Genomic DNA, 26547 nt, shown 5'->3' on the forward strand with positions numbered 1-26547 from the left:
AGATACGGGGTTAGTTTTGTTTGTGTGCGGGTTCTGGTTTTGTACGACATTGGATCACCCGCCGGCCCCGTCATTCGCAGTTTTTGTCTGTGCATGTCCGCCGCATCGGGATTATGCTGGGGATGCTGCCGCTGCCGCCGGCTGACGGACCGAGTTGGGTGTGACTGAGTGTGATGGATGGAAAATGAAGCTTTTTGGACCGCCGACACTGGATGATGGACCAATGTACATGACTGCTGTGGAGTCGGGTACTTTTTGGTTATAACTAAGCTTAGAAAAGCCTTGGCCTTTTGATGTACCGACTCATGATGTCCATCAAGTTATGTAAATAAAAGTGTTCGGCTCTAACTTATATCTATATCTATATATATATATATATATATATATATATATATATATATATAATGTGTAGTTGGTGTGCATTGCATTATCTTGTTTGAGTATGGGATAGGGAGATTTTGAATATGCTTCCACTATATGAACTACGCTAGGACCGATTTAAATGATATAAACCCCCAGAACTTATGGACCCATTATAATTCTATGGTATCGGAGTAATATATTATTAGGTCAAGAGAAAGGTAAGCAAATTGTGGCAACCCTAACGGATCGAGGGCCGTTTCGGGGGTGCCACATTCAATTTTAGAGTAATATATTATTAGATCAAGAGAAAGGTAAGCAAACTGTACCCTAACGGATCGAGGGCCGTTTCGGGGGTGCTACATTCAATTTTAGAGTAATATATTACTACTTTCGTTACAATTAACGCTAAAGGAGAACCCTCCACCTTGGAATAGAGCTCAAAACAAAATAGTTTCAGAGCTAAAAGAAGTTGTGCAGACTTTTACCTTGTTGCAAATACCATCTAATGGGAAGAGAGTCTTTTAGATTGATTCGAGTGATGAATATTGGACAGTCATACTATTTGAAGAAATGGATAGTAAACGACATGTTTACGCTTACAAAAGTGAAAAGTTTTTCCAAGCTAAAATGTATTATCATTCTACTTTCAATGAGATATTGACAGTAAAGAATGGAATGAAAAAAAAAATTGAATTCCATCTTATTGACCATCATTTTCTGGTAGAATTAGATATGACATATTTTCCTCAAATGACCAAATTTAAGCATAAACAAATTCCTCATTCTCAGCTACTTCGATAGGTTGAATGGTTTTCGAAATACTCTTTCAAGACCAAACATATTGCAAAAAAGAAGAATGTGCTTGCTGATTTTCTTTCCAGACCAAAGGCACCGGTAGAGATTAATATGTACATTTTGAGATATGCTTTTTCCCAACAAGAAAAATACGAGATTGAAAGAATGCAAAATTGGTCAAGTCTGGAATACCTCTAGGAGATCATTGAACAAATCTAAAATAACAACCTCATTGAATATCTCGACAATCTAATGTGGCAATGCCACACAAATTTATTCAGACTCCATAGAGGCTCAATTCTTGATCCTTTTGGATTAAACTCCATGCATCCATTCATACATCTTTTAATCTGGAAGAAAGATGATTTCCCTTGACAAACTTCAATTGCCATTACGGTACTTAACCAATAAGCATTTAATAGCCATTGAATTTCCCACCAGAAGGTTCATTGCCAAGTTAATTAGGCTGTTTGTGCTTGGTTGTAACATTGAAAATGAAAGGGATAGGAACTTCTAGCCGTACCCAATTGGTTTTATCTTCCTATTTATTGGAAGCATCTCTTCCAACAAGAACTAAAAATTGCCCAAGCATAACTAGAGACACACACCATTGTGTTTTTATATGTACCGTGGACTTTTGTGTGGGATAATGGTGCCCTTATCAGTGCACCAGAGGGAATAGGAACAACAATCTACAAATCTTAACCACATCTTAAGGTAACTCATATTTACAGATCATTCCCTAATTTCGTCAAATCCGTTGAATACAACTATAAAGAACTCGTTCTATGCCAAGAAAATAAAAGTATCCCTGAAGAAATATGGAACTATTTAACACATGTCCCGTGGGACCACTATGGACTTACACCTTTAGCTAGACAAGCACTCTAGGAATTCAATCAATCATAGAACCAAGCAAGGATAACTCCATCATAAGAGCAAGAAATTGCATACACGAACGATCATACATAGTCCTATCAAGAATCTTATGTGCAAGCATCCTATGTCCAATGGGGAGACCTTTTCTCTCAATACCCCTATGATCAATGACCTTTGTCCTTATCCCTCGGATTGGACCCCAACACCATCTCCCATTATGCTCAAACATTAAACTAGCACCAGCTAGTCATGTCTGCCGACACTCTAGGACCCTCTAGGACTCTTGAACAAAGATCTTCCTCAAGTGGAATAAGCATGGGGAATGCCATGATATCACAAAGGGAATTCATCAACAACACTAATAGTCCTTCTGACATTGAACTTGGAGATCTTGAGCAACGTCACATAGAAGAATAGCTCGCAATGCATAGCTTTGATGATTTAGACTATGACTACAACTCCCGAGATGGTAGATAGGCCTATAGTAAGGCTACTGTAGTGTCGCGACCCGATCTCACCGCCCTCGAATCTCTCACCATCACATGGAGAGAAAAGGGGGAAAGGTCGGAGTTAATGGTACTTGATCATGAGAGTTCCCTCACGGTTTGCGTTCTAAAAGACGTCATCACCTTGCCTTTTGGATCAAGCCTCTCGTGAGTTCCCTCCACAAGATCGTGAGTTCTCCTAAACTTGTACCTTGTGTGACAGCGAAGTGTTGTGACCCGTACCCACATAGATGACACACCTCAAAAGAGGAGGTCAGATATGAATATTGGATTTAAGGGTACATTTACCATGGTAGCTCTCTCGATAGCACTCTCACTTCGTCATTTGAGGTAGTACTTTGCCACATCAAGTATGCTAAACCATGGTGAGTTTTATTGAAACCCGTACCATGCGTGACGGGTATATTTATGTGATATAGTTGTTTATGACAACCTAAAAGATAAGATAGGAGTCGCCACTAGCCTCATTTCGAGGGTCGGCTAGAAAACTCAATCGAGGGTTAGGAGTGTTTCCTCAATTCCTACGCAACCAAATATTTAGGTTCAAGAACTTGAGTTACGCTAATATTTCTATTTGCACACTTTCGGTACCTAAATAGTATGTTGTATTTTCTTAACATATCCATGCGTTTCTTCTTACATTTTCAGGATCATTAATTATAACCTAAGCGATCATGCATGGTTAGTCATTTTCATACTATTCTATTTCTAGAAAGACAAGAAAAGAAAGCAATCAATGGAATTGAAATTACGAGACAGTAAGTAAACAATCAAGGAAAGAAGTAAATCTACCATACAATCTTAGAAAATATAAAAAAGAAACACAATTGAAAAAGATGAGAGGAAAAAGAGAAAACCCTCAACTCGTAGAGTTTTATACAACAAATGGAACTTGATACATATGTCAGGAGAATGAATAATACATGATAATGGTCGGAATGGACATCGACCTACACCATCTTCGTGCTTTCTCCATCTTCGGGGTCCTAATCTAAACCTAGTCTAAAAACCTATAACTAGGTGCATACAATGAGAAGAAACGAGCATACACATTAAAACAATAAAAAAACAAGACATTATGTTAAGATCAATCATTTAAAAAAAGTTCAATATGAAAGTCAAATTTTAGGGTCTTGGGATCAACCTTTGTCTTTCATGCGAGGGTCCCACTTAGACACTTACCGAATCAATTTTATGACTTATAGCAATTGTTGGCCAATTATATTTTCACATGACCAATAACATTTATAAGTCTCCTAACTAAGTGATCTATGCGATCCCAGGATTTTCCCTCGATATCATGCGTTGACCTTACCATTCATCTAAAAGTCACATGCATTGCAAAAATTTAAATATGCATACAGGTCTTTTGAACCTACTTTTTCAACCAATCAAGCAAGAAAGTGAATCATCGACAAGTCACTTATTACCAAGGGCATGTGCCAATCACAAACATAGAATTCCTAATGCAATATGGGATTATATGTATGAAAGATACATGTGATATTTCAAAAACATATTTCAAAATCATTCATGAAAAGTTTTGAGACAAAGTGATATCTTAGCTATGAAAGGCATTCAATTGTCAAAATTAGCCTGGAGCTCACATAAATGCACTCACAAGCATCACAAACATTTAAAATACAATTCAAACTGTGACTTTCACGACGTCAAATTAGGATTTTGAAAAGATTTGAAAATATTTAGGATTAAGAAATATCTAAGCTATGGAACATATTCAATTGCCAAGGCTAGCTCGGGGCTCGCATAAATGCACTACAAGCGTCGTACGCATTTTGAATATAGTCCAAATCATAATTTTTCCTTAAGCCAAATCGAGTTTTGAAGAAGAACTTTTTTAGAAATTGTTTTTGAGAAATATCACATGTACCAAAGTATTTTTTGAAAGATGCGGTTTTGAAAAGGCCAATTGTTTAACAATAAAGATCAAAGCATTTAGAACAATTTCCATGAAAATGGTATGGCCCAATTTCATATACAAACTAGCCTAAAAAAAAAACTAAACAATCGCAATCATGTTTATATTAGCAAATTTTAGAACAATCATGTAACGACAACAAATTTGGGTAATGCCCATTGACAATCTAATTATGAAAAAATTTCCTAATATGTACAACATGAAAATGAACAACTTTCATGATAAATTTTTCTTAAACGAGCTACATATGAATTTACTAAAATCATACAACAAGCAACAGCACATCATAAATTTGCCAAAACAATAGGACATTCAACTAATGTCACAAGGAATTGTCCTATCAAATCATGTCTAAAAATCATCAAATTTACACACAACATAGCCAGCATGATGAAACGAAAGTTTCATTAAGAGGCCGAGTGCAGATTCCAAATAAAAAAAATTGAATAAAAATATAAAAGGTCTGTCCAAACAGGGATTAGAACAGGGGTCCAAATTGGATCACTTGTCCAAATTCTGATCTAATTTTGAAAAAAAATGGAAAAGTGGTCTAAACGATGAGCGATCTATGTGAAATCAGTGGCATTGAAAACTTCTAAGTGTGCCTTATGTCTTCCTAGAAGAGCTTGAGTCTAAACTAGGTCAATTCGGTGTCCTAAAATCGAGATCTCTAAAAGTGTGCGCCTTAGTAATTAAGGAAACAAAACACAAGCATTCATTATAAAACCTCAAAATCATTCAAAGAATGCACAAACGGCATGAAGAAATCACATGGGACTTATGATTAGATGCGAAAGAAAGTTTGGATAGTCATCTAATCCTAAGTCGGCATACAAAATGTCATACAATTTAAATGACATTATGAAATGATTCACGATTTCTAATTGTATGCTTGGGAATCCTAAGTGTGATGACCACTTTTGTGAGACAAATTTAATGTGCAAGATGATACTCAAATGACATGACCTAAACATATATGCAAACCTTGCAACATGCGGTTCAATCGTCAAGAAGGCATCATCGTAAAATTTGATCCCTAAATGACTCAAACTGGAAAAGTACACATATGACAAGGTTTCATTTTAGCATTAAATTTATAGAACAAGCATGATTTCGGCCATCCTCAAGACATTCATAAATCCTACTAAAAATCTCACATACAGAGCATACGATGATGAAGATTTTTCAGTAAGAGTTTGAAACTCAATTAAGATCATATGAGTCATGGCAAAAATAGCAAAAGCCGACAAACTATATGCCCAGCTCATGTTGCTGCAATGCCTTTTACTTTAATTTATGCAATTGACTCACTTTGCCAACATAAAGGCCTTGCAAAACATGTATCAATTGAACATATGTATCATGTATTTCAACTATCAGGGAAGATTTGAGATCAAATAGATGCATTTGTGGACTCAATTTCATCAAAACAAATTACGAATCAATGTAGAACAGACTGTCCTATGTTCAGATCTAAGTAATTTTGACCTAGCTAAATATGTCTAAAAACTTCAAAAAAAAAAACATATAAAATATGCACAACACTTATATGAGTAACTTTTATGAATAAAAGTTATTTTAAAACAAAACATAAAAATCAGTACGAAAATAGAAAAATCAGAGATCAATACAGAATAGATTGACCTAGGCTTAAATCTAAGTAGATCTGACCTAGTTAGGGACATCCAAATCATGAAAAATTACATAAGATGCATGAGATGATTTGGAACAAACTCATGAAGAAAATTTTATCAAAAATGATCACAAAAGTTGGCACAAAATAGCAAAGCCGAAGGCTAAACGAGAAACAGAATTGAAAAAAAAAAAAACTAAACTACTGCAAAATCGTTCATCTTTGGACGTATTTTTTTAGGGTCAAACGATGCTTGATTAGGGTGTGCCACCCACCATTTCGAAGTTTGTGATGTTTATTATCTAATTCTAAGAGAACTCAAGTTGAAACAAGATCGTTTCGGATCTTGTTTTGGTCAAAACAATAACCCGAGTACAAACATAGGAAAATCCAGAATAAACTCAAAGACAATCATCACTCAAATCAACAACAAATCATTGCAGCATTCATAATCATTGATCTTAAGCATGTAAAAATTTATAATTTTGAATCCTAACCCCGATCGACTAACTCGATCTTGCTTCATCAATTCGAGTTTTGAATCGTTACCTTTGTCGTGTGTTTTGTGGATTTTGATCGAAATAGATCAAAATTTTCGCGTAACTTCAATCCAACCTCCACGAACCAGCAAGTACTAGATTTGGATAATAGGGGGAGATGATCATTGATGAAGATGGATTGTTGTCGGTGGGGGTTGAACTAATGATGATCCAATCGCTAGAAGAGGAAACCGACCGGACCAAAAAGAGAGAGAGAAACAAGTTTCTTGGCTCCAAAAAACAAAGATGAAAGAAAGAGAGATTTAGAGAGAGAAGATGAATTTCATGCAAATGAAACCCCCTTGAAAATGAATAAACATTTCATTTATATACTCCCTACATTAAGATATTTCGGTCGTCGGTTCCATCCGACGATCAAAATTTTGATCTAATGGTAAAAAAATCAATTTCGAAGGCTCCATGATGATCTTGAGGTATCGGGTAATTGATCTAGTGGGTTTGATTTGTAAAATAACCAAGCCAAAATCGGGAATTGCGTCAAAATGCCCAATTATAGGTTAATTTGCAATTTGACGAAATTCGACGATCAATTTGTAAGGTGTAGAAGTGAAATTGGCATTGAGAGAATTTCATAACCGGTTGTTGGAGGCCAAGAACTGATCGGCAAGGGCCTAAACCAGCCAGTCCCGCCAACAGCCGATCAAACCAGTGAGAACGGTTTGGTCCGGTTCAGCCGAATTTTGATCGGCTCTTAACCAATTTGATCCGATCTGGTTACTTTGTTCACTTGGGATCCCTGTGGGTCTAAAATTTATGCAATTTGGTCCTTAAATGATTGAATTGAAAATGAATTTTATCCTTTTTAAGAAGAAATTGGTCAATTAAGATACAATTAAGGTAATCAAAACTTATGAAGGTGATCTATGGGTCTTTTATTGACCTAATTGAATGATTATTGTAAAAAAAAAAAAAAAGTCAAAACTATGGGTGCTTTGAATTGGGCATAAAGGGCTAAAATGATAAATTTTGCAATTTAATTGGCAAAAATACAAATTAACTAAAATTGAACTCACTTAGTATCATAATTGCCCTATTTAATGAGCTACCCATATGTAAAATCACTTATCATATTCAAATTAACCTTGAATTGAAACGCTTGAGCTTAGGTCAAAAATAGATCTAAGCCTAATATTAAAATTGGACCTAAATTCATGAAATTAAACCATAGCCATGAATGGGTCAATTCGAATTTTGTTGATTGAAGCTTAATTGCTTGATTTTCTAATGCCTAGAAGGATAAAATTCTTCAAATTGATGAGTTTTGGTGTGAATTTCATAAAATTGATTTTGAATTTGTACTTATCTTAGGGAAATTAGTGAGAAACAATCGTCCGTTTGCAAGCTATAAATGATTGATTTTAGTCACACAATTAGGGCTCAAAACGGCAATTCATATTTTGACTTGATAAATCGCAAAATTGAATACTCAACTAGATTTCAGATAGTCCCTAAACCAAATATCAAAGAAGAAACTACTCCTAATTATGACTAGAATAAAAGTAATTTTATTTTTGGTCGATTTAAAACCTAAAATTGAAAAATTCATAAATCAAGGTTCTTAATCGAATTTTGTAAAAATTTTACGCAAAGTCAAATTTACATTAAAAGAAATATATTTGTGCATTTTTTAGTTTTTTTATTTTTTGGTCAAAAGTCAACCATTTAGTTGACTTTACCTAAAATGTTGATTTTTTTGTTAAATTTTTTTAATTTTCAAGAAATTGATTTGACAAAAGTGAAATTAAAGTTAAATGGAATTTTTGGGGTAAAAAGTCAATCTTTTGAGTTGGGGTTGACTTTTGATCAAAAGGTTGACCAAAAAGTCAATTTGAAAGTCAACCGTTTGACTTTTGGATTTTAAATGAGCTAGAAATTGCTTAAAAATGACAATGCAAAATAAAGAAATGAAAAACGACACTTTTTGATCGAAAGATGGGTTTCGTTGCGATCGAAACCCAAATCTTGATTTTTTACCTTTTAATGATGCGTCAAATAAAAATCAAGTATCAACACGTAGCACATGTTACTATAGCAAAATAATATAGTGATAGGCTAGAAAAATCATTGTTCACAGTCACTATTCATATCGCCTAGAATAATTCATCATTGGGATTCTCAGAGCCTGTGTTGTTTCAAGACTCATGAGCATGGTCTTTGTTTTGTGTAACTTCTTGGAGCGTGTAAAAGGTAAAGATGATGTAATGTTTTGGGTAAAGTCTGAAAATGATAGTATGAACACCTAGAGGGAGCGAATAAGTGTGAAGACAATTTTTTGCAAGGAACAATAGATATATTCTAGGTTCTAAAACTAAGTCTGAAAAATAACAGACTTTGAGTGAGTTCAGATTTAGTAGTTAAATAGAACTATGAACAAAATAAAGAAGTTCAATGAAGAGAATAAGAACACAATAATTATAATGGTTTGGCTTAGATCAAGCCTACGTCCACTCTCTACGCTGACAACCTACTGGCTGGATTCCACTAAGAATCAAAAGAGAATTTACAACCTTGGGATCTTGACTTCACAATAAAGAGTCTCTACTGCTCTCTCACGAAGTATCACTATGAGTTTTTCTCTTTTGTATACAACTTTGAGCTTAGTATTTGGGGTAATAAGGAAATTGAAAGCTTCAGACTTTGAAATTTCTCTTTCGCACACTCTATCGAACAATTAAAGAGTCCACTTTAAATACTCCTTCATGCCTTTTTGACCGTTGGCACTTTCCAAAGGAATTCTTTCAGTCTACCTGTTAGACAGAATCAATCAAGGAGATCTCGACCCGTTTGAAGATTGTGATGAAAGCACGCCAATTATGTTCGCTCATACAATTAGAATATTAGTTTCCATAAGTAGATTCTTTCCATATTTACTTGTAATCTGAAAATATTTGATTTATCTAAATTGATTCCAATAAAGATAATCAATCCCATATGTAATATATCCAACTAGAAAACCATCCATAAACCATACGAATCGAACTCTTGAAGAGATAAACAAAATCTTGCATCTAGATAAGTCTTATTTTTTTAGTAGCGTTCAGTCTGGAATTTGTCAATGTGGGCAGACTTTTGATGTCAAACAAACTTTAACACTAAAGTCTGGTAGTATTCAGACTTTGACACTAAAGTCTGGTCGTCTTCAGACTTTGACACAGAAGTCTGAAAATCTTCAAAATAAACTAAGGATAAGTTTTGTCAACTTCAAAACATTAAATGAGTTTTCTCCAACAAAGTCCCTTGAAGTAGAGTGTGTACTTGTGACAATTCTCTTCATGTCTTTCTAAAACATTTCTTCTTCTCCAGCCTATAGAATCCTCTAAGAAATGCAGCTCAGCTAAGCTAGAAATGGTACTATTCTTGCATCTTTGAGCATTTCTATACTCTGAACCAAATCTCTGGGTAATTCATAGCTAAAAAGTAGTCCCTAAATGGCTTGAATAGAGGTTCACTAATTATGGGATAGCATACTACTACAATTGACCTAGTCATCTATAGTTTTAAGTATAGATCCCGTCATGGTATTAGAGCTATAGTTTCATTTGTAATTTAGTCTATTCCATGCACTTAGATGGTAAATCCAGTACTAAGAAGATTTTCTCCTCATCATGAATGATCGTGAAACTCTCAATATTCTTGTTACTATAACTTCATCTCCATCCTCATCTTCCCTTTCGTAATTTCGTATGTCAAATGCCTCCAACATTGATTATCTTTATGAAGTCTCTTAGTGATGATATAAAGGTTTTGAAACCCATGAACCCCTACTCTATTTTTGCTAAACTTTCTTCATCATTTTCCCCCATCCATTCAATACAACATCTTATTTGTCAAACTCCAAAAAAGTAAAAGAGTATGTGCAGTCTTTCGAGTTTGACCAACATCCTATTCTAGCCACTGAAAATGAGTACTTTATTACTTTTCAGATTGCCCTAGAATTTCCTAAAAAGTGGACCCAACAAGAATATTCTCATATCCATTACGGATTTATGTGTTTTGCATTCACTTTTCATGGCCAAAAAGGCTTACCTACTACGGCCATAATGGCCTTGTTGGAGAATCGGTTCTTAGAATACTAGCACGCTTACATTGGCACTATCCAAACTACTTTTAATGTTGAGACGGTTTTTATAACCTTATATCCCAACTTGAATGTTACCATTTCAGATCCTCAATTACTTTCTTTCTTGAAGGTCCAAATTTAGCTTACTGGAGTACTCTAGAGTGCCAATTCCATTGCAGCAACTCTCCATTATCAAATGGTCTATCGAGTACAGAATCGTGTCTTTGATCTTAATTTACAGAATGGAAATGAAGATGTTTTGTTCATCTCCATGCAAAATGATCAGGCCTCCTACGTCCACGTCCCCAAACAAATGCCTAAGGAAAAGTTGGCCAAGCTTCTCCCAAAGACTTGGATCACCAACTATGAAAAGTTGCAACAAAACAATAAGCCTCTCCAATCTTCGGATTATGAGTTTGTAAGAAAAAGATGGCACCGTTGCAATCAAGTTTGGCAAAGAAAATGACAAAAGTTCTTCAATCTTCCAAACCCTGTTTATGATCCAACCTTGCATTCACGATCTGATCCCTGAACAAAACCCGAAAGCTTGTCAAATACTTCTAGAGTAATGGATATAGTGTCCATCACTACAAAGACCCTTATGGTCATTGTTTTTGTGATCCTTTTTACCAATGCTCTTCATGTGCACATCCTCCTGATGAAGTAGATCCTGCTACAAAGCCCAAGAGAAAATCCCAAAAGGCTAAAGATGGCTTGTACTAAAAGTATTTGAATGTAGATCCCTCTATTGATACCCTTGGTGAATGCAATAAGTTCCTGTTCGTGGTTTGTTATGCCCCATCTCCACCACCTGTATATGCATCATTACCTCTAGCCTCATCACCCACACCTCCTTCTTCACCTCCTCATAAAAAACCAGTTGTTTCCCCATTTTATAAGCCAATCCTTAAGTGGGCAAAAAAGAGTTCATACTCATTTGAATTTCCAAGTGAAACACCACAAAGCCAAGAAACTTAGAAAAAGGCTAGCCTTTCAATTTCCATGTTTCATGATACAGATTTTCCTTCTTTTGTGCGAGAGAGCTCTAAGCTTTCATTTCAAGTTGTTAAAGAATTTATTGATCCTCAGGGGAGATATCGTCATATCCCAAAAATCCCTGCTCTAACTGATGTGGACGATCATGAAAGGCAAAAGAAAACTCCTATTACTAAAACTATTTTGAATTGGCAATCAGAAACTCTATTGACACACAATAAAATTTCAAAATAATTGACTTCAAAATCACTAAAGTACAAAAAGATCCCGAGAGATACGATGAAATCACCAAGAAAATGCTTTCAAACTTCCAAAAAGGCTTCACACCCTGAAATCTAGACAACATTTGAGATATCATCATCTCGAAAGCCCAAAAATTGAAATAGAGAAACTCAAGAGGCAAATCCAACTCCTTGAAGAATGAAGATTCAAACCTTCTGATCCATTTTCTACTTTGCTAAGAACTGACTATTATCTTCCACCCCAAATACTTCAATCTTTGCTACGATTGTAGAAACCTCTTCCGAACGAAATGGCATTGATGTGGTAGAAATGCAAAAGTGCCTCAAAGAGATAAATCGGCTAAGGAATGAAAAGGGGAAAGAAAATATTCCTAAGGAATCCTTGACTTCTACGAAGGAGAAGCCAAACCAAATGATGCTGTTATCTAATCCATTGGAATCATTCCTGAGAGATCTGAGCAATCAAGAGGACATGCAACTTGATTATGTTGTCTTAAAAGACCATGATCAGCCTCCTCTAGATCGATTGTTCCATCTATTCAAACTCAAGATTAGAACCAAAGTCAGTCTCTCTGTCATCATTCTCCTCCTCCTTTTCAATTACTACTGTTAAATCATTTTCTATTGTACTAGCTACTTTTTCGATATTCATAGCCGACCCACTTGATCAAGATATGGAATCAAATCCCTCTGAATAAGAGGTTATTCAACCAAATAATCCATCACAGATTCCTACTCTCTAAACAGCTCTTTACTCTCAATGATATTACCTATTCCAATGGCCATAAAGATTTGAAGAATTTCATTATTGGCTAAACACTCAAGCTCTCACAAATCAAAACAAATATGATGTCAGTTTTTTTATTTGTCACGAGGTTTACAGGAAGCCTCAAACATTGGTGGCAATTAGTCTCAAAACAAGATCAAATGCAACTTCTACTTTTGACTGATTTTGGTCAAGCTATTATTTTAATCTACCACTTATCAAAAGGAGAGTATTTCAAAATGATGCTCTCTCCAAAAAAAGGCATCTCGACAACCATTATTGAGAAATGATCAAACTCTTCTACAACCTTAGAGCTGATGTAAACCCAAAACACTTTTTAGCACTATTTAGCACTATTTATGTACTACTTGGTACTGTTTGGCAATATTATTACATTATTGATAGATAGATAGATATATATATATATATGTCCTTTTAAGGAATATAAAAAATGAAACAGCAAAAAAAATAATCGGCTAATTCTAGGTTAACCATGGAATTTAATCGGACCCAAAGGATTGGTCCAATCTTTGATTCTAGACTCAATAAGGTATGGTCCACAATCCCAAAATTATTGATCAACATTGTGTTGATTGGTATCATAGATTATGTGTTGAACCGATTCAATCTGAATCATACTAACCCTTACTCTTAAATTAGCTCAAGGAAGATCGGGATGTGGACTCTTAAAACTAGGGGTGAGCAGTGGTCTAGGGTCGACCTGGACCGACCCTGGACCGGCCCAACCCTGTCGGTCCTGGTTCGGTTCCCAAGGGGACTGGGTCGGTCCTTAGTCCTGAAATTCCAGGACCAACACTGTGCGGGTTGGTCTTCGGTCCTAAGAGTTTTGGGTCGGTCCAACCCTGGACCAACTATATTATATTATATTATTTATAATTCTTTTATATATTCAAACCTAAGTAAAATGTATATTATATTATATTATATTATATTGAGATGTTCTATCAATAGCACTAATAGTAATTTCAATTTAAAACTTTTGTTGAGTATTAATTACGTGTCGTTTGTTTCGTTTTTAGGTGTATAAAAGTTCAAGTGAATTAACAAGATGTGAAGTTATATATTCATGGTTTATATTTAGTATTTTGAACTTTTTATGGTTTAATTATATTTTACTAATGAATTTCAGCTGCACTTTGCTTTTCAATTCGTGTCAAATGGTAGAAGTTTTTGAAGAGTATAGTAGTATTGCAGTTGCTACGGTGATTTGCTAGTCAAGTGGTGTGAAGCTCATTTTTTGGTTGAGTGGACTCTACATGATCAAATACTAGTCAAGTGATGTGAAGCTCATTTTTTGGTTGAGTGGACTCTTTACGTGATCAAATGCAGGAAGACGCTTTTGCATATGATGTTATGAATATTAAAGATAGATGATTACAAGAACTTTCCATCTTGTCCCATATCTCGATGAGCGGTTAGCAGGTACGAAATTTCTATTTTTTTTTTTTTTGGTAAAGGTAAGAATATATTAAAGGAGAGTTAGCTATACAAAAACGGCGCCAAAAACTTTCACTCATAGTGCAAAAGTAGAATGAGTGGAAAGGGAGCCGGAAAAAGAACCAGAACAAACACAAGAAACACCAGCCAAAACAACCGGCAAACACAGACAGCAAACACCCAAGATCAAAGAAAAACAACTTAGTAACGGCAACCATAGCACCATTCATAAACCGAATGACCCGCCATCAATCCGTATGCTCAGCAAGGCCACCGACGAAGACGAGGGGTCAAATCCCCATCCTCGTTGGAGCCTTCTATTCCTAGGGTTGTCCCGTACTCTACCGAAGGTGAGGGCTTTTTCTTTCACAACTTTGATGAGATGATTCTTCAAAGCTGCTACCTCAAGGGCTTCACCATGGAAGATGATGCTGTTCCTTTTCTTCCGAGATAAGATGACATAAGGCCCCAAAAGAGAAACGGGCGATAGAGTGAAAGAAGTCATTACCCGACGGGAAATTCAATGCCCAGTGGAGATTTTTCCGCCCAAGTTCTGTTACGCCATGGAAGATTACATCTTCCGGCCCAAAAGAAAGCAAGTGTCGCAGAACATGACAATCAAAGAAGAGATGATCAATAGAGTCGGGATATAATTGCAAAAAGCACATAATTCAAAATCAATCCTTCCAATGGATATGAGAAAAGCCTGAGTAGGCAATCTGTTCTTGATAATCAGCCAAAGGTTAAATTGAAATCTTGGGGCTATAGCATTATTCCAAGTAAAACGAGCCCAAGGAACCGGAATCTTTTTGGTCCTAATTGCCTCCCAAGCTGAGGCTACTGAAAAATCACCATCAGAAGACTCGCGCCAATAGAAACAATCAGGGTTCCGAGAGAGAACCGGCAAGGCAAACTGCCAAGATTCCAAAAGAGTCCTGAAAACACGGCCCTCAGGCGAAAGTAAATCTGCCACTGTTGCTTGTCTAGTAAGTCCCGAGGTAGCAATAAGAGAGTCTCGGAAAATGAGGCTCCAAGGGCCTTCCCGGGTGCCAATTGTCATACCAAAGCGAGACCGAATGACCATCACCCAGTTTCCACAAAAAGAAGCCCTAAAGTCTCTTCTCAGCTGGAGAATTTTCTTCCAAGCCCAAGAACATACAATGGGAATGGAGGAAACCCGAAATTTCTATTATTGCGTCATCTTAAATTTGCTAAATATGCATTGGTATTTATAATTTAGTTGCACAATGCTACATTGTCGATGGATGTGTAATTTGAATTTATAAGTTTGTTTTTTTATGGAGTATAAAAAATAAGACGAAAAAATTATCGATCGGTCCCGAAGTTAACCTCGGAACCGGACCGAACCCATTGGGTCGGTCCGGTCTTTGGTCTCGAGCTCATAGAGTCGGTCCTCGGTCTTAAAATTGAGGACGATAATTTGTACGAGTTAGTCCTAGGATTATGAGGTGGCCCGGACCAACCCGAACCATGCTCACCCCTACTTTAAACTCCAAAATACATTGTCAACATGCTGCATAAAGACAAGGAAAATCAGAGAGGGCGACAGAGCTGCAGATCTGTCATGCTTAACGAAGGCAATAGCGACAGCGTGCAGGCACTTAACATCGCGGACGCTGCAATGCGTCGTAGAATCTATCGTCCCGCAGACCTGGCAAAAGGTACCTGCACAGTGACACCACCTTCCCTCATCACACACTCTGTAGATTTCTCTGCTCGGCTTTTCCCCCATTTTCCCCCTTTCTGCTTTCGAATCGGGATCAGAGCGAAACCCAAAGTCAACGACATCACTCCCTCTAACAGCAAATCCGACCCCTACCCTCCTCTCCCTTTTTGCTCCCTGTCTTGCAGGTCTTGTCTCAATCACGGGCGTCTTATCTTTCTACCTTTTCAGTTTCGATTCTCGCTCCGGTTCGCATGTGTGAGTGTGTGGTTGCGCACTGGTGGGGTTGATAAATTCCCTTCAACAACCGGGGAGAGGAGGAGGAGGAGGAGGACAGAGAGAGAGAGAGAGAGAGAGGAGGGGGAAGGAGATGGACGTGCGTTCGAGGAGAGGCAGAGAGATGAGCCCGAACAGAGCCAGGGCTTCCGTGCGTCCGAGAGAACAGCGACCGCAGGTCAGGAAAGTTCAGGTCGTGTACTACCTCACCCGGAATGGCCTCCTCGAGCACCCTCACTTCATGGAGGTCTCTTCTTGCCGATCACCAGCTTCGTCTGAGAGGTATCACCGCCAAGAAACCGCGATATCAACTTTTTCTCACTCTGTTTTCTTGGTGGGGTTTTGCTTGATCAGTACTCCGGTTCTTGTTCATGTGTTGCTGTCGTCGTCCGCAGATGTGATGGAGCGGTTGACTGCACTTAGAGGCAAAGGAATGCCCTCGATGTATTCTTGGTCTTCCAAAAGGTATGTATGAACTAGGAGCTAGCGAATCTCGTTTCTTCTACAAAACCTCTCCAGCTTCTTGATCTCCTTACGTAGGACCTACAAGAACGGCTATGTCTGGAACGACCTGTCGGAGAATGAAGTCATCTACCCGGCGGAGGGAGCCGAGTACGTGCTCAAAGGGTCAGAGATCATCGACAGCGGCGGACTCGTCGGCAGAGAACCGGTTCTCGTCCATTCGAAGCGGTTCGCGGCGGCCAGGACGGCCCGGAACGAAGAACAGGAGCTGCGCTGCTCGCGGTACGACGAGAGGGTCGGGTTCGAGGTCGACGCGGAGGAGGAGGAAGAGTGCGAGCTGGCCGACGAAGAGAAGGCGAGCTACACGAGCTCCACCACGCCGGGCTCTCGCTGCTCGCGAGGCGTCTCGACCGACGAGCTCGACGAAGAGGGCGGCGGCGGCGACGGCGCCGACAAGCTCCCTCGTGACACAGACGACCCGGGCTCGCCTCCGGCTCCGACCTCCTCCGCCGTCGCTAAACCCGCCGGAAAGGGCGGCGAGGGGTGCGGCAACGGCAACGGCAACGCCGTGGCGATTCGTTTCGAGGACGGAGACCCGGGGGCGCCGAGTAGGAGTAACTCGGTGCTCCTCCAGCTCATCGCGTGCGGCGGCGGCGGCGGCAACTCGGCCGTTCCCAAGACGAAGGCCGCACCGCCTGGCGTCGCCAAAAGCGGCGGCAAGGACCTCCACAGGGGAGTGCTGCGCAAGACCGCCGCGAAGGCGGCGGCGGAAGCCGAGGGGGACGACGACGAGAGGCGGCGGCGGCGGCCATGATACGGTGCATGTCGGAGAACCCGCGGTTCGGGAACGCGCAGAGCGAGGAGAAGGAGTACTTCAGCGGGAGCATCGTGGAGTCGATGAGCGGGGACCGAGTCGGGCCGGGTCGACTCAAGAAGTCCAGCTCATTTAATGAGGAAAGGTATGGGTTGACTCGGTCCGTCAATATCCGTATTCTCTTTTCCGCAGATGGTGATTGATTTATTGCATCTTTTATTGGGTTATCAATGTTTCCTCACTTTCATTTTTGTTTTTATTGTCACTATCAATATTTTGATTTTATTTCGCACTTGCTAAATACCCATTTGAAAAACACAAATTGTAGTTATCAATGCTATCGCATTCCTCCTGTCTCACTCCTGTGTCAGTTGTAATGAATACATTAAAAATGAAATTTTTTATTAAATATAACCTTTTTTTGGTGTTTTAATGATTTGATCAATTCAAACGATTTCTCACCTAGGCATGGGGCCTGTTGGCACATGATGTCATCTGTTGGCATTTTCTAGGTACTAAAATGTTGCAATGTGATGGTGAAAATCTTTTGCCCTTCGTTTGAAGTTATGCCAGTTTCCATTTCGTGGTAAACTCACATTTCACCCTTTTCACCCACGTATCATCATCATCCATCGGCCAATCACATCAGCACAGTAATATATAAAAATGGTACAGTGCAAGTTTAGTGTAATGGGTTCATAAAATAATTCCATAGATTTATATAAACCACTTGTTTGAAATATTCATTTATGATCCATTAGATTGTTTATAGATGAGTTATTCTCTTTAATAGGCATTTAAAAATAGATCATTGACTATTTGGCTAATACCTCTTTTTCATGTGGCTATAAAGTAGCTCCTCGTTCGCTACATTTGTCTAATTGCGCGATTCATCTAAAATAAAGAACAAGACACAAATTCCATGTTTGCAGAGATTACACACTTCATCAGAAAGAATAACGAGTTGAAAATTAAAATATAATTCTCAGGTTTGTTTTTCAAAAAAAGTTCTGAAGCGCGAAATTCACAATGCGGAGGATCATTTCCTGACCAAAATCTCTGCTCTATTTTCGTGCTAACAGGAGCTCCAAGACGGAGTTGGGAGATGCTGCGGTGGAGGAGAGAAGAGGGAGAAGTCATCATCGGCAAAAGGCAAATGCATTCCTCGGAAGATGTCGATGGCGGCGTCGAGGAGCAGTAGAAAACTGCTGTAGTTATTGCTGCTCTATTTACCATCTAATCACAGTTTTTTAATTGGAAGAGGTTGTCGGTAATTCAGTAATGATGTTTAGTGGTGCTTGATGGGTGAAGAACCCAATGCATATCTTTGGATGCTTGATGATAATGATTAAGCATGGTGGAAGGGACTTTACTTCGGACAGATCTTCTGCTTTCGGTGCTGGTAAGTGAATCTTGAGCACTTTAATGATGTCGGTCATAGGCAGTTGACATTCGCATGTAGTCATCCGCTGCTTTAAATTTGACGGGCAAAGCTACAATTCACGACCGATTAGGATTTGATGGAAAGTAGGCCGAATTTAGAGCACACACTCTTACGACCAGGGCAAGGAGTGGTTTCGACTGGATCTAGGTCTGTTGGATCGCAATGCCTGGGTCTTCGATAGCATTGGCCCCATGTCTATGGACACGAGTCAGGCCAAAGTTGAGAATAATGAATGAAGAAAAATTATATTATGTCCATTAACGTATGAAAAGTACACATGCCTATTTGTAGACTTTGCGTAAGTACTATCTAAAGTAACAAATCAGGATTAATTAGAGACATACAGAATCACCTAATAATATACAAGATGATGGATTAGCTAAGAAAAGCGCCGTCTTATCGATTTTCATGGAATTGTTACTGCATTGTTTTGTCCTATAATTAATGGTACTCGCACTTAATAACACTTTTCAAAGCCTTTTTTTTAGACGTTCAATTTATATACACACGCAGTTGATCCATGACCTTTGACATCGGTGGACAGATTTTAATGCTTCAAGAAGTTAATTTCCCAGTTTTTGGTGTGCACCCTGAAACTAGAAATCAAATTCATCATTACTTAAGTTAATCTAACGTGTTTTGAAGCAGAAACTTACATATTGTACCAATCAAGGCAACTTAAACTTTCCTGAGGTCTAGGCAAGATTTTTTACTCGGGAAAGCTCCATAATCTAGAAAAAAATTTGCAAGTACCTTAGGAATGGCTTTTAGTTTTGTAGCAGTAACTTGATCACTCAATTCACACACAGGATTGTGTCCTTTAGAAATTGTACAAGTCAAGGTAAATCTCAAGATTCGTAATGTTTACGTTATTTCTATATTAATATTGGGTTTGTTAGAAAACTTTTATCTCCAATTTCTAAACCACACAAAAATCACGCGTACATCAAGGTATATTTGCATTTAAACTTAGTGTTAAGGTGAAAGGCATTACCCTACCTTGGGGCTCCCTTGCCTCTGTTCGGTGAGCACTCTCCTTCATAATTAGGTTTTTACTTGAATTTACTAGTAGTAAAACTTGACTGTACAACATTTTTCATCCTCAAACTATAGAACCCGAACTAAATGACACTTATCAAAGCCTTTCTTTCGACACTCTCGACCTACAAGTCCATCTGTCAATTCGTGAACCTGATATCAACGAACATATTGTTATATTTCCAGAAGTTTGTGATTTGATAGCTCTTAGGGTGTGTTTGTTTAAAAAAAAAAAAAAGACTCAATGATAAATAAAATATTTCCTAGGAAAGTGTTTTCTAGAAATATGGTTATTTTCTTTTGTTTTATGATATATGATCAAAAACGTTTTGTGATGTTTGAATTCATTTTAAAATGATTTCAATCTTATGACTTCATCTTAAGCAAAAATAAATTCAATTTTTTAAATAATGTTAATTTTTTTAAAAAATAGAATTTTTAATTATTTTGTTTCTCTTATTTCTTTTTAATTTCTTTTCTCTTATTTTTAATCAAAATCTTAAATTTTCCCTTTTGTATTTTGCTTTTCTTTCCTTTTCTTTTTCCTCCTTCCTCCATTGCAACCTTGACTAGCGACGGCCACAAGCGACGTCACGCCTCACCAGGTGACGCCTATAGCCCGTTGCCAACAACTAGCGAAGGAGGAGAAGGAAAAAGAAAAGGAAAAAGAAGAAAAAAGATAAAAGTTAAAAATTCAAGAGGAACAATCCTGAAAAGTGTTTTCACATCTTTAGATTTAGGAGTTTACTTTACTAAATTTACGCACAAAATTTCATTGACTGGAAAATGTTTTCGATTGATTAGTTATTTTCATGAACCAAACAGTGAAAGTCCAGGAAAATCAATTCATGAAAAATACTTTCCCCAAACAAACATACTCTTAGTGTGCATTGCAAAACTAGACGTCAAGTGCATTAACCCAAGGGCACAAATACCTTAGGCATATCTTTAAATGCTTTTAAGGTCATTAAGCATGATAATGCAATCACTTATAAGTGAATATGGTCTTAGGGTAGAATTTGGTATTTGAAAATCGAATTAGTGAAAACCTATCCAGTTCCAGGTTCTAAAATACGCATGGTAGGTTTTGGATTCAAAAATTAGGAAACTTGTTTCGACTAGTAGATTCCAAATTCTAGGTTGGTGGAACTTAGAACCTATAACATAAAACTTGGAACGAGTTTTTGTATTTTTCTTGGTCTATGTCTTTACGCGATCCCACAATATTCCATGGCGTTGGATGATGAATATATAATCCAAAATCATTAATCTAAGCTTCCATTTTATGACTTAAACTTAAGTTTTTTCCATTGTTAATGTTTTATATATTTTGTATGTTTAAATATAAGTTATGTTTAATGAATTGTAGCAACAAATGATGGTTATTAAAAGTAATAATTCACTATAATCTTTCAATTAATGATATAAGTGAAACTCGAGTAGACCTTGAAGATAAGTTCTAATTTCCAAATTCCAAAAAATGAAGAACATATTTAAATGGATAGGTTTTAGGTTCTAGATGGAACCTGTATGGAACCTAAAACTACTCACCCCTAATTACTTACACCCCTGCTTGCTTTTGATGCTAGTAGGTTAATAGAACACTTTGCTATGTCGGTCATAGGTAGTTCACTTTCACATATAGTAGTATTTCCATCCGATAGTAATATAACAAGTTTTTTGCCTTATCACAGTTTCACAACTTTCTAGGATTTTTTTGACAAAAAATAGGTATTATTTGGAGCATACGGTCACAACGGCAAGTAGCAAAAGCTTGCCTAAATCTAAATCTATCAAATCAGTCCATCTTGATCATTGATCATGTGGGTTTCACATATATGGATCTGGTATGGAGAAGAGTCTCTTCTTTACTACGAAGAAGTTTCATTGGGGACAATGTCATATTAAGCAGACAAATGAGAAACAACAGTCATCTTACTGAATACCATGGAATTCTTTCTATATATATTGGAAATTTTAATTCTAAAACTAACAATACTTGAATTTAATGACTTTAGGCATTTAGGTGTATTATCCTAAAACTAGCAGCACTCCTCATAGTCTTTCTTTTTATATTCATAATACCTATGATTGAACTATTGATTAATGATCCTAATATCAATATGACTGATTTTTACACTCTCAAGAAGTTTGTGATTTCCTAGTTCCGTATGCAGAAACTAGACGTGAATTGAATTGATCGAGTTGATCTAACACAAAATCCTCTAGCAAAGTTTGAGTTAAGACTTTTGACGAGTGGGAAGCTCTGCATTAAAACTTCACAAATGCCTTAGGCATGATTTATCTTTTCCTAACAATAAGCTCAAATCAAACTCGTGTCGCATTATCTAGACAAATCACGGATCTAGGTAAACCTCAAGATGTACGATTTTTACATAATTTTCCTTCCAATTTTGAAGTTGTCGGAAAGCATTGATCTCAAGTTTCGAGCACACGAAGATCATGCAAATCAAATGTAAATATAAGAGATAAGGTGCATTTAAAGTTAGTGTTTCAAGAGGAAGAGCGTGTACGGTAGTTTGGCCTCCATTTGCATCTGGGGAATTATTATTATTGCTTAATCTCTGTTGTTTGATGTTTTTAGGTGTATTAGCCAAGAGCTTATAGAGTCTTCCAAAAGAGCCAAACTTAGGAATTGTGGAATTAGGTTATAAGCCGCTCTCATTTCGTGTGCCCCAATTGGCTTCTGTCAATAAGTTTTTCTTACACTCTGTCTTCTTCCATCTTCACTTTACTTATATGAAGGCGTATGGATACCCACGGCCTTTGGTTACGACCCAACCTCCATTGTTTAAAACGAATGTCTACTCGTTGTTATACTAGTTCTATCTTAAATGTCCAATGCATCACAACTAAAATGTTTAATTCATTCTAAATTATTCGCGTTTAGTGGTTAATAACGCCGTAATTGGATGCCGAAATGCATGTTTTATGAGACCATTGCCTTGTTGTTTCATTACTAAAAAATCATGATGTTGTCAAGTCGTTGTTAAGCATTCTCATAAATGGATTTTCCATTTTCATGTTTGTCCAATTTAACTCAGAATAAGAGTTGGCTAAATGATAGATATGGTCTCTGAACTTTGAATTGGCTCTTGAATTTAAAAGTGTTCCATGTGATCCCTAAACTTAAACTAATGTGCAATGTCATTCATGAATTTTAATTTGTTCAATGTGATTCATAGACCTTTAGTATATATTCAATTTAGTCACTGAACCCAGGAAACTATTCAATGTTATTCTTGAACTTAAATTTAAACCAAAAGAACAAAATTCTTGAACTCGAAGTATTGAAAGGACAACCTTGAACATTTTTGTATAGTCCAAGGATTAAATTGAATATGTGCTAAAAGTTCAAGGATCGACGATAATATTACATATTAGGTTAAAGTTTATTAACTATATTAAACAATTTTTAAGTTCAAGAGCTACATCACACATTAAATCAAAGTTCATAAACCATTTATACACCATCCCATAAAATCGACCACTCAAATATGAACTTCGTGTAAAAAGAATTGGCGGACTCGGTTGGCTTATCCGCTCTGGCTTTCCACCTTCGTATGTTATCCGAAAGCGTTGGCGCCAATATCTGATCCTCCCACAACAAACTATACAATCGTTGCAACGATTAACAAATTTAACTTTTTTTAACGAAATAACACATAGTAATCCGAAAGAAAAAATTATTACTTAAAAAAATTAATAATGAAAATCCTACACAACCCCAATTCGATAACTTCACACAGAAGGAACAAAAAGAGATCGACGGCCGGAGGCCTAATTTCGAGTCTGGAAAAGAAATAAACGATCGAAATCTCTAATCTGAAATTTCAATTTCTGTCTCGTTTTCGTGAGAAATTATGCAGCATTCACTCCGATCGATCCAGCCAAGCCCGTAGGTGAATGTCGCTAGGATCGGGGAGCTCTCAACCGGATGTAAACGCGGAGATGACCAAGGCCAAGGCCAAGGCCGCCAGCCCTGCCGCCGCGACCTCGCCGGAAGGCTCCGTCAAGAACGATAAGAAGAAGAAAGTAATCAACTCTTTCCCCTTCCTTCTTTCTTTCCATTAATGTTCCTTCAATTGATTCTCGTTCTATTCTTCGCATTTCCTTTTGGAATTATTTTTGCACTCGAATCGGTTTGATTTTGCTATTTCCGTCATTGTTTCGAAGTCTATCATGCCGAAGATTTTGGCACCAAGCGAGGCGGCAAGGGCAACTTCGACGACGGCGACACCTCGAGACCGGATGCGGACGCAGACGTTCTCGGTCTCTCTCTCTCCCCCTTTCATCCTTCTTGGGAAAATTAATTGTTCGAAGGTACATCGGATTACCCGATAGATTTCACTGATTTCTTTAATCTATTTTGGTGGTCGGCAGATACGGAGAATATGTCAAAGATACGGGCGTTCACGGAGGCGTCTCCTGCCATGAGGAAAGCTTCTCAGGTGCATCTCCGCCTCAAAATTCATTAATCCCGGAATTTGTCATGTGGGGTTGATCAATCGAATAGGCTACGAATAATTCAAAGAATAAACTTATTAAATTAGGCTAAAGATAATATAAAGTACGAGGATACGATTAGATTAGTGCTCCATGGTGATCTCATGTTTGTCAGAAATCTTCCATGCATGAACCTTGTACGCTGCTATAATAGTGGGCCGAAAATTCGAGACTAACGTGTCATCAATGAGGGAAAACCACGTAACCTTATCCAACGGAGGCTATGGTCTCCGTAGCATCTCTCGCGTGATTTTGGTAGCTCACCTAACATGAGAAATCTTGGGTTGAGTGGCCTCAATTTCCCATTGAAGAAAATCAAATGGAGGAGGAAATAATCAAAGATCAGGTGAGAGTGACAACTATCCATGCTTCTCGACCTAATTTGATGCGATCATTAAAGGGGTAGAATCTATACGTGTGTATGGAGTAGACGTACTGACACATGTTCGATGAAGATGTTCTTTTCCCCCTGATTAACTATTTGAATTTTGGCTCAGGTCGTTGTAATATCCCTTGACAGATTAAGAATTTATTTAAAGTCTGTTCCCTTGTGAGTAGAAAAAAGTAGACCTTCATGTCACATCTTGATCTTTATGCATTGAACTTAATAAAAATGTGATGAATGGACTCCCACAACCTCTTATATAAACTTGTCGGATTTGCTTGTCTACTTCTAGAGACAGACCAGCCCAAGAATCGAAGGCCTGAACCTATCTAGCTTTGGAAGCATCCATGGCACCGGAAACCGAAGCTAGAGAACTCCGGTACCATTATTGTCATCAGCCCTTCTTTATTACAAGCGCGTTTTAAGTGATGAACGAATGCTCCATCTGCTGCTGCGCTCATTAGATTTTGAAATTGCAGAATATTTGCAGGGACTTGGAACGTGGGAGGGAGGACACCCCAGCAACACTCTCAACTTGCAAGATTTTCTGCAGGTGGAGGATCTTCGGACCTATACGTCCTAGGGTACGATGAATTGTCATGTTAAGTGCTTGTCAAAAAAATCGATTTGCCAGCATTTCTTATGATTCTTATGCAATGCAATAGTTAGGCTCTCGCTTGCTGTGATGGCTAGCACGTTTTGTTGTGATTTTCACACGAGTGCTTTACCATAAATAAAAATTTGAAGAAAAGAGTTGCCATGTTAGGAAATAGGTTTATCTTGTCGTACACAAGTGCTAAAAATGGCCTTACATGGCAACACTCTATATGTATCTTGCTCTCTTTATGATATCTTAATCTCTTTAACAATTTATCCGTTTCGAGTCTTTCAACGTTACGTGGATAGGATCTACTGGATAAATAATATGAGATTGAAATGATTTAGCTATCCTTTTTATTCTATTTTAGCATATCTGTTCATGATACTATGATTGAATATAAAATTGATTCAGTAGTTTATGTCTTGAATTTACTCATTTGAAGTAACTTATAACAATGTCAACCCTATCAACCGAAATAATATCATTGATGATTTGGGGGTAATCTTACCTCAATTCCTGTCCACCACAGTATTTTCAAAATGAGTCCATCACCATTTGAATAAATATCTTTGTGCAAGCTAAAGGTACATGAAAATGACGATTGTGATGATGATGTTCTACTAAGAGCTCCTTTTTATATCTAGGTTTCAGGAAATCGTTCCCCTGAGTGCCGGTAACGTGCTGGTGGTTGAGGACAATGAACCCGCCGCGAAGTGGCTGGTCCTTATAAACCAAGCCCTAAACCGACCGTACGACAACGACTCGTCTGGCCATGGCTCGAAACCACCGAACAAATCCTCCAAGGACTTGGCAACGAGAACCCCGAACGCCGTCAACTTCCTCCAGAAGCCGTCCCTGAAAGTCCTGCGCAAGAAATTAAAAGGCGAACAAGGCTCTCCTCAAATCCTGCAACTGCAGCACGGAGTCGTCGCCAATAGCCAGAGAGGCGGAGGCAGAGGAAGTTCAGTGACGCCATGGACCGGCCGGAGTTCATGTCTTTCCAGTACCGCCGCGAGAGCTGCGTCGACGACCTCTTGTGGGTGCGGAGCTCGACCCATCTTACTATCCGTCGTCCCCAGTGCTGAGCGCAAATGATCCGCGGTACAAGCTCGTGGCCTG

General features: G+C 37.9%; 1 protein-coding gene across 1 annotated transcript; it reads left to right on the plus strand.

Annotated features, from left to right (window-relative positions):
- The first annotated feature begins 15934 nt into the window (after positions 1 to 15934).
- LOC104418256 (protein UPSTREAM OF FLC) lies at positions 15935 to 18814 on the plus strand. The gene is given in 5 exon segments (XM_010029536.3): positions 15935 to 16439; positions 16553 to 16622; positions 16698 to 17427; positions 17430 to 17578; positions 18516 to 18814. Coding segments are annotated over 5 exon segments (1188 nt in total). The 5' UTR covers positions 15935 to 16372; the 3' UTR covers positions 18688 to 18814.
- Positions 18815 to 26547: the final 7733 nt, after the last annotated feature.

Source organism: Eucalyptus grandis, chromosome 9, assembly GCF_016545825.1.
Source record: "Eucalyptus grandis isolate ANBG69807.140 chromosome 9, ASM1654582v1, whole genome shotgun sequence".
NCBI lineage: Eukaryota > Viridiplantae > Streptophyta > Magnoliopsida > Myrtales > Myrtaceae > Eucalyptus > Eucalyptus grandis.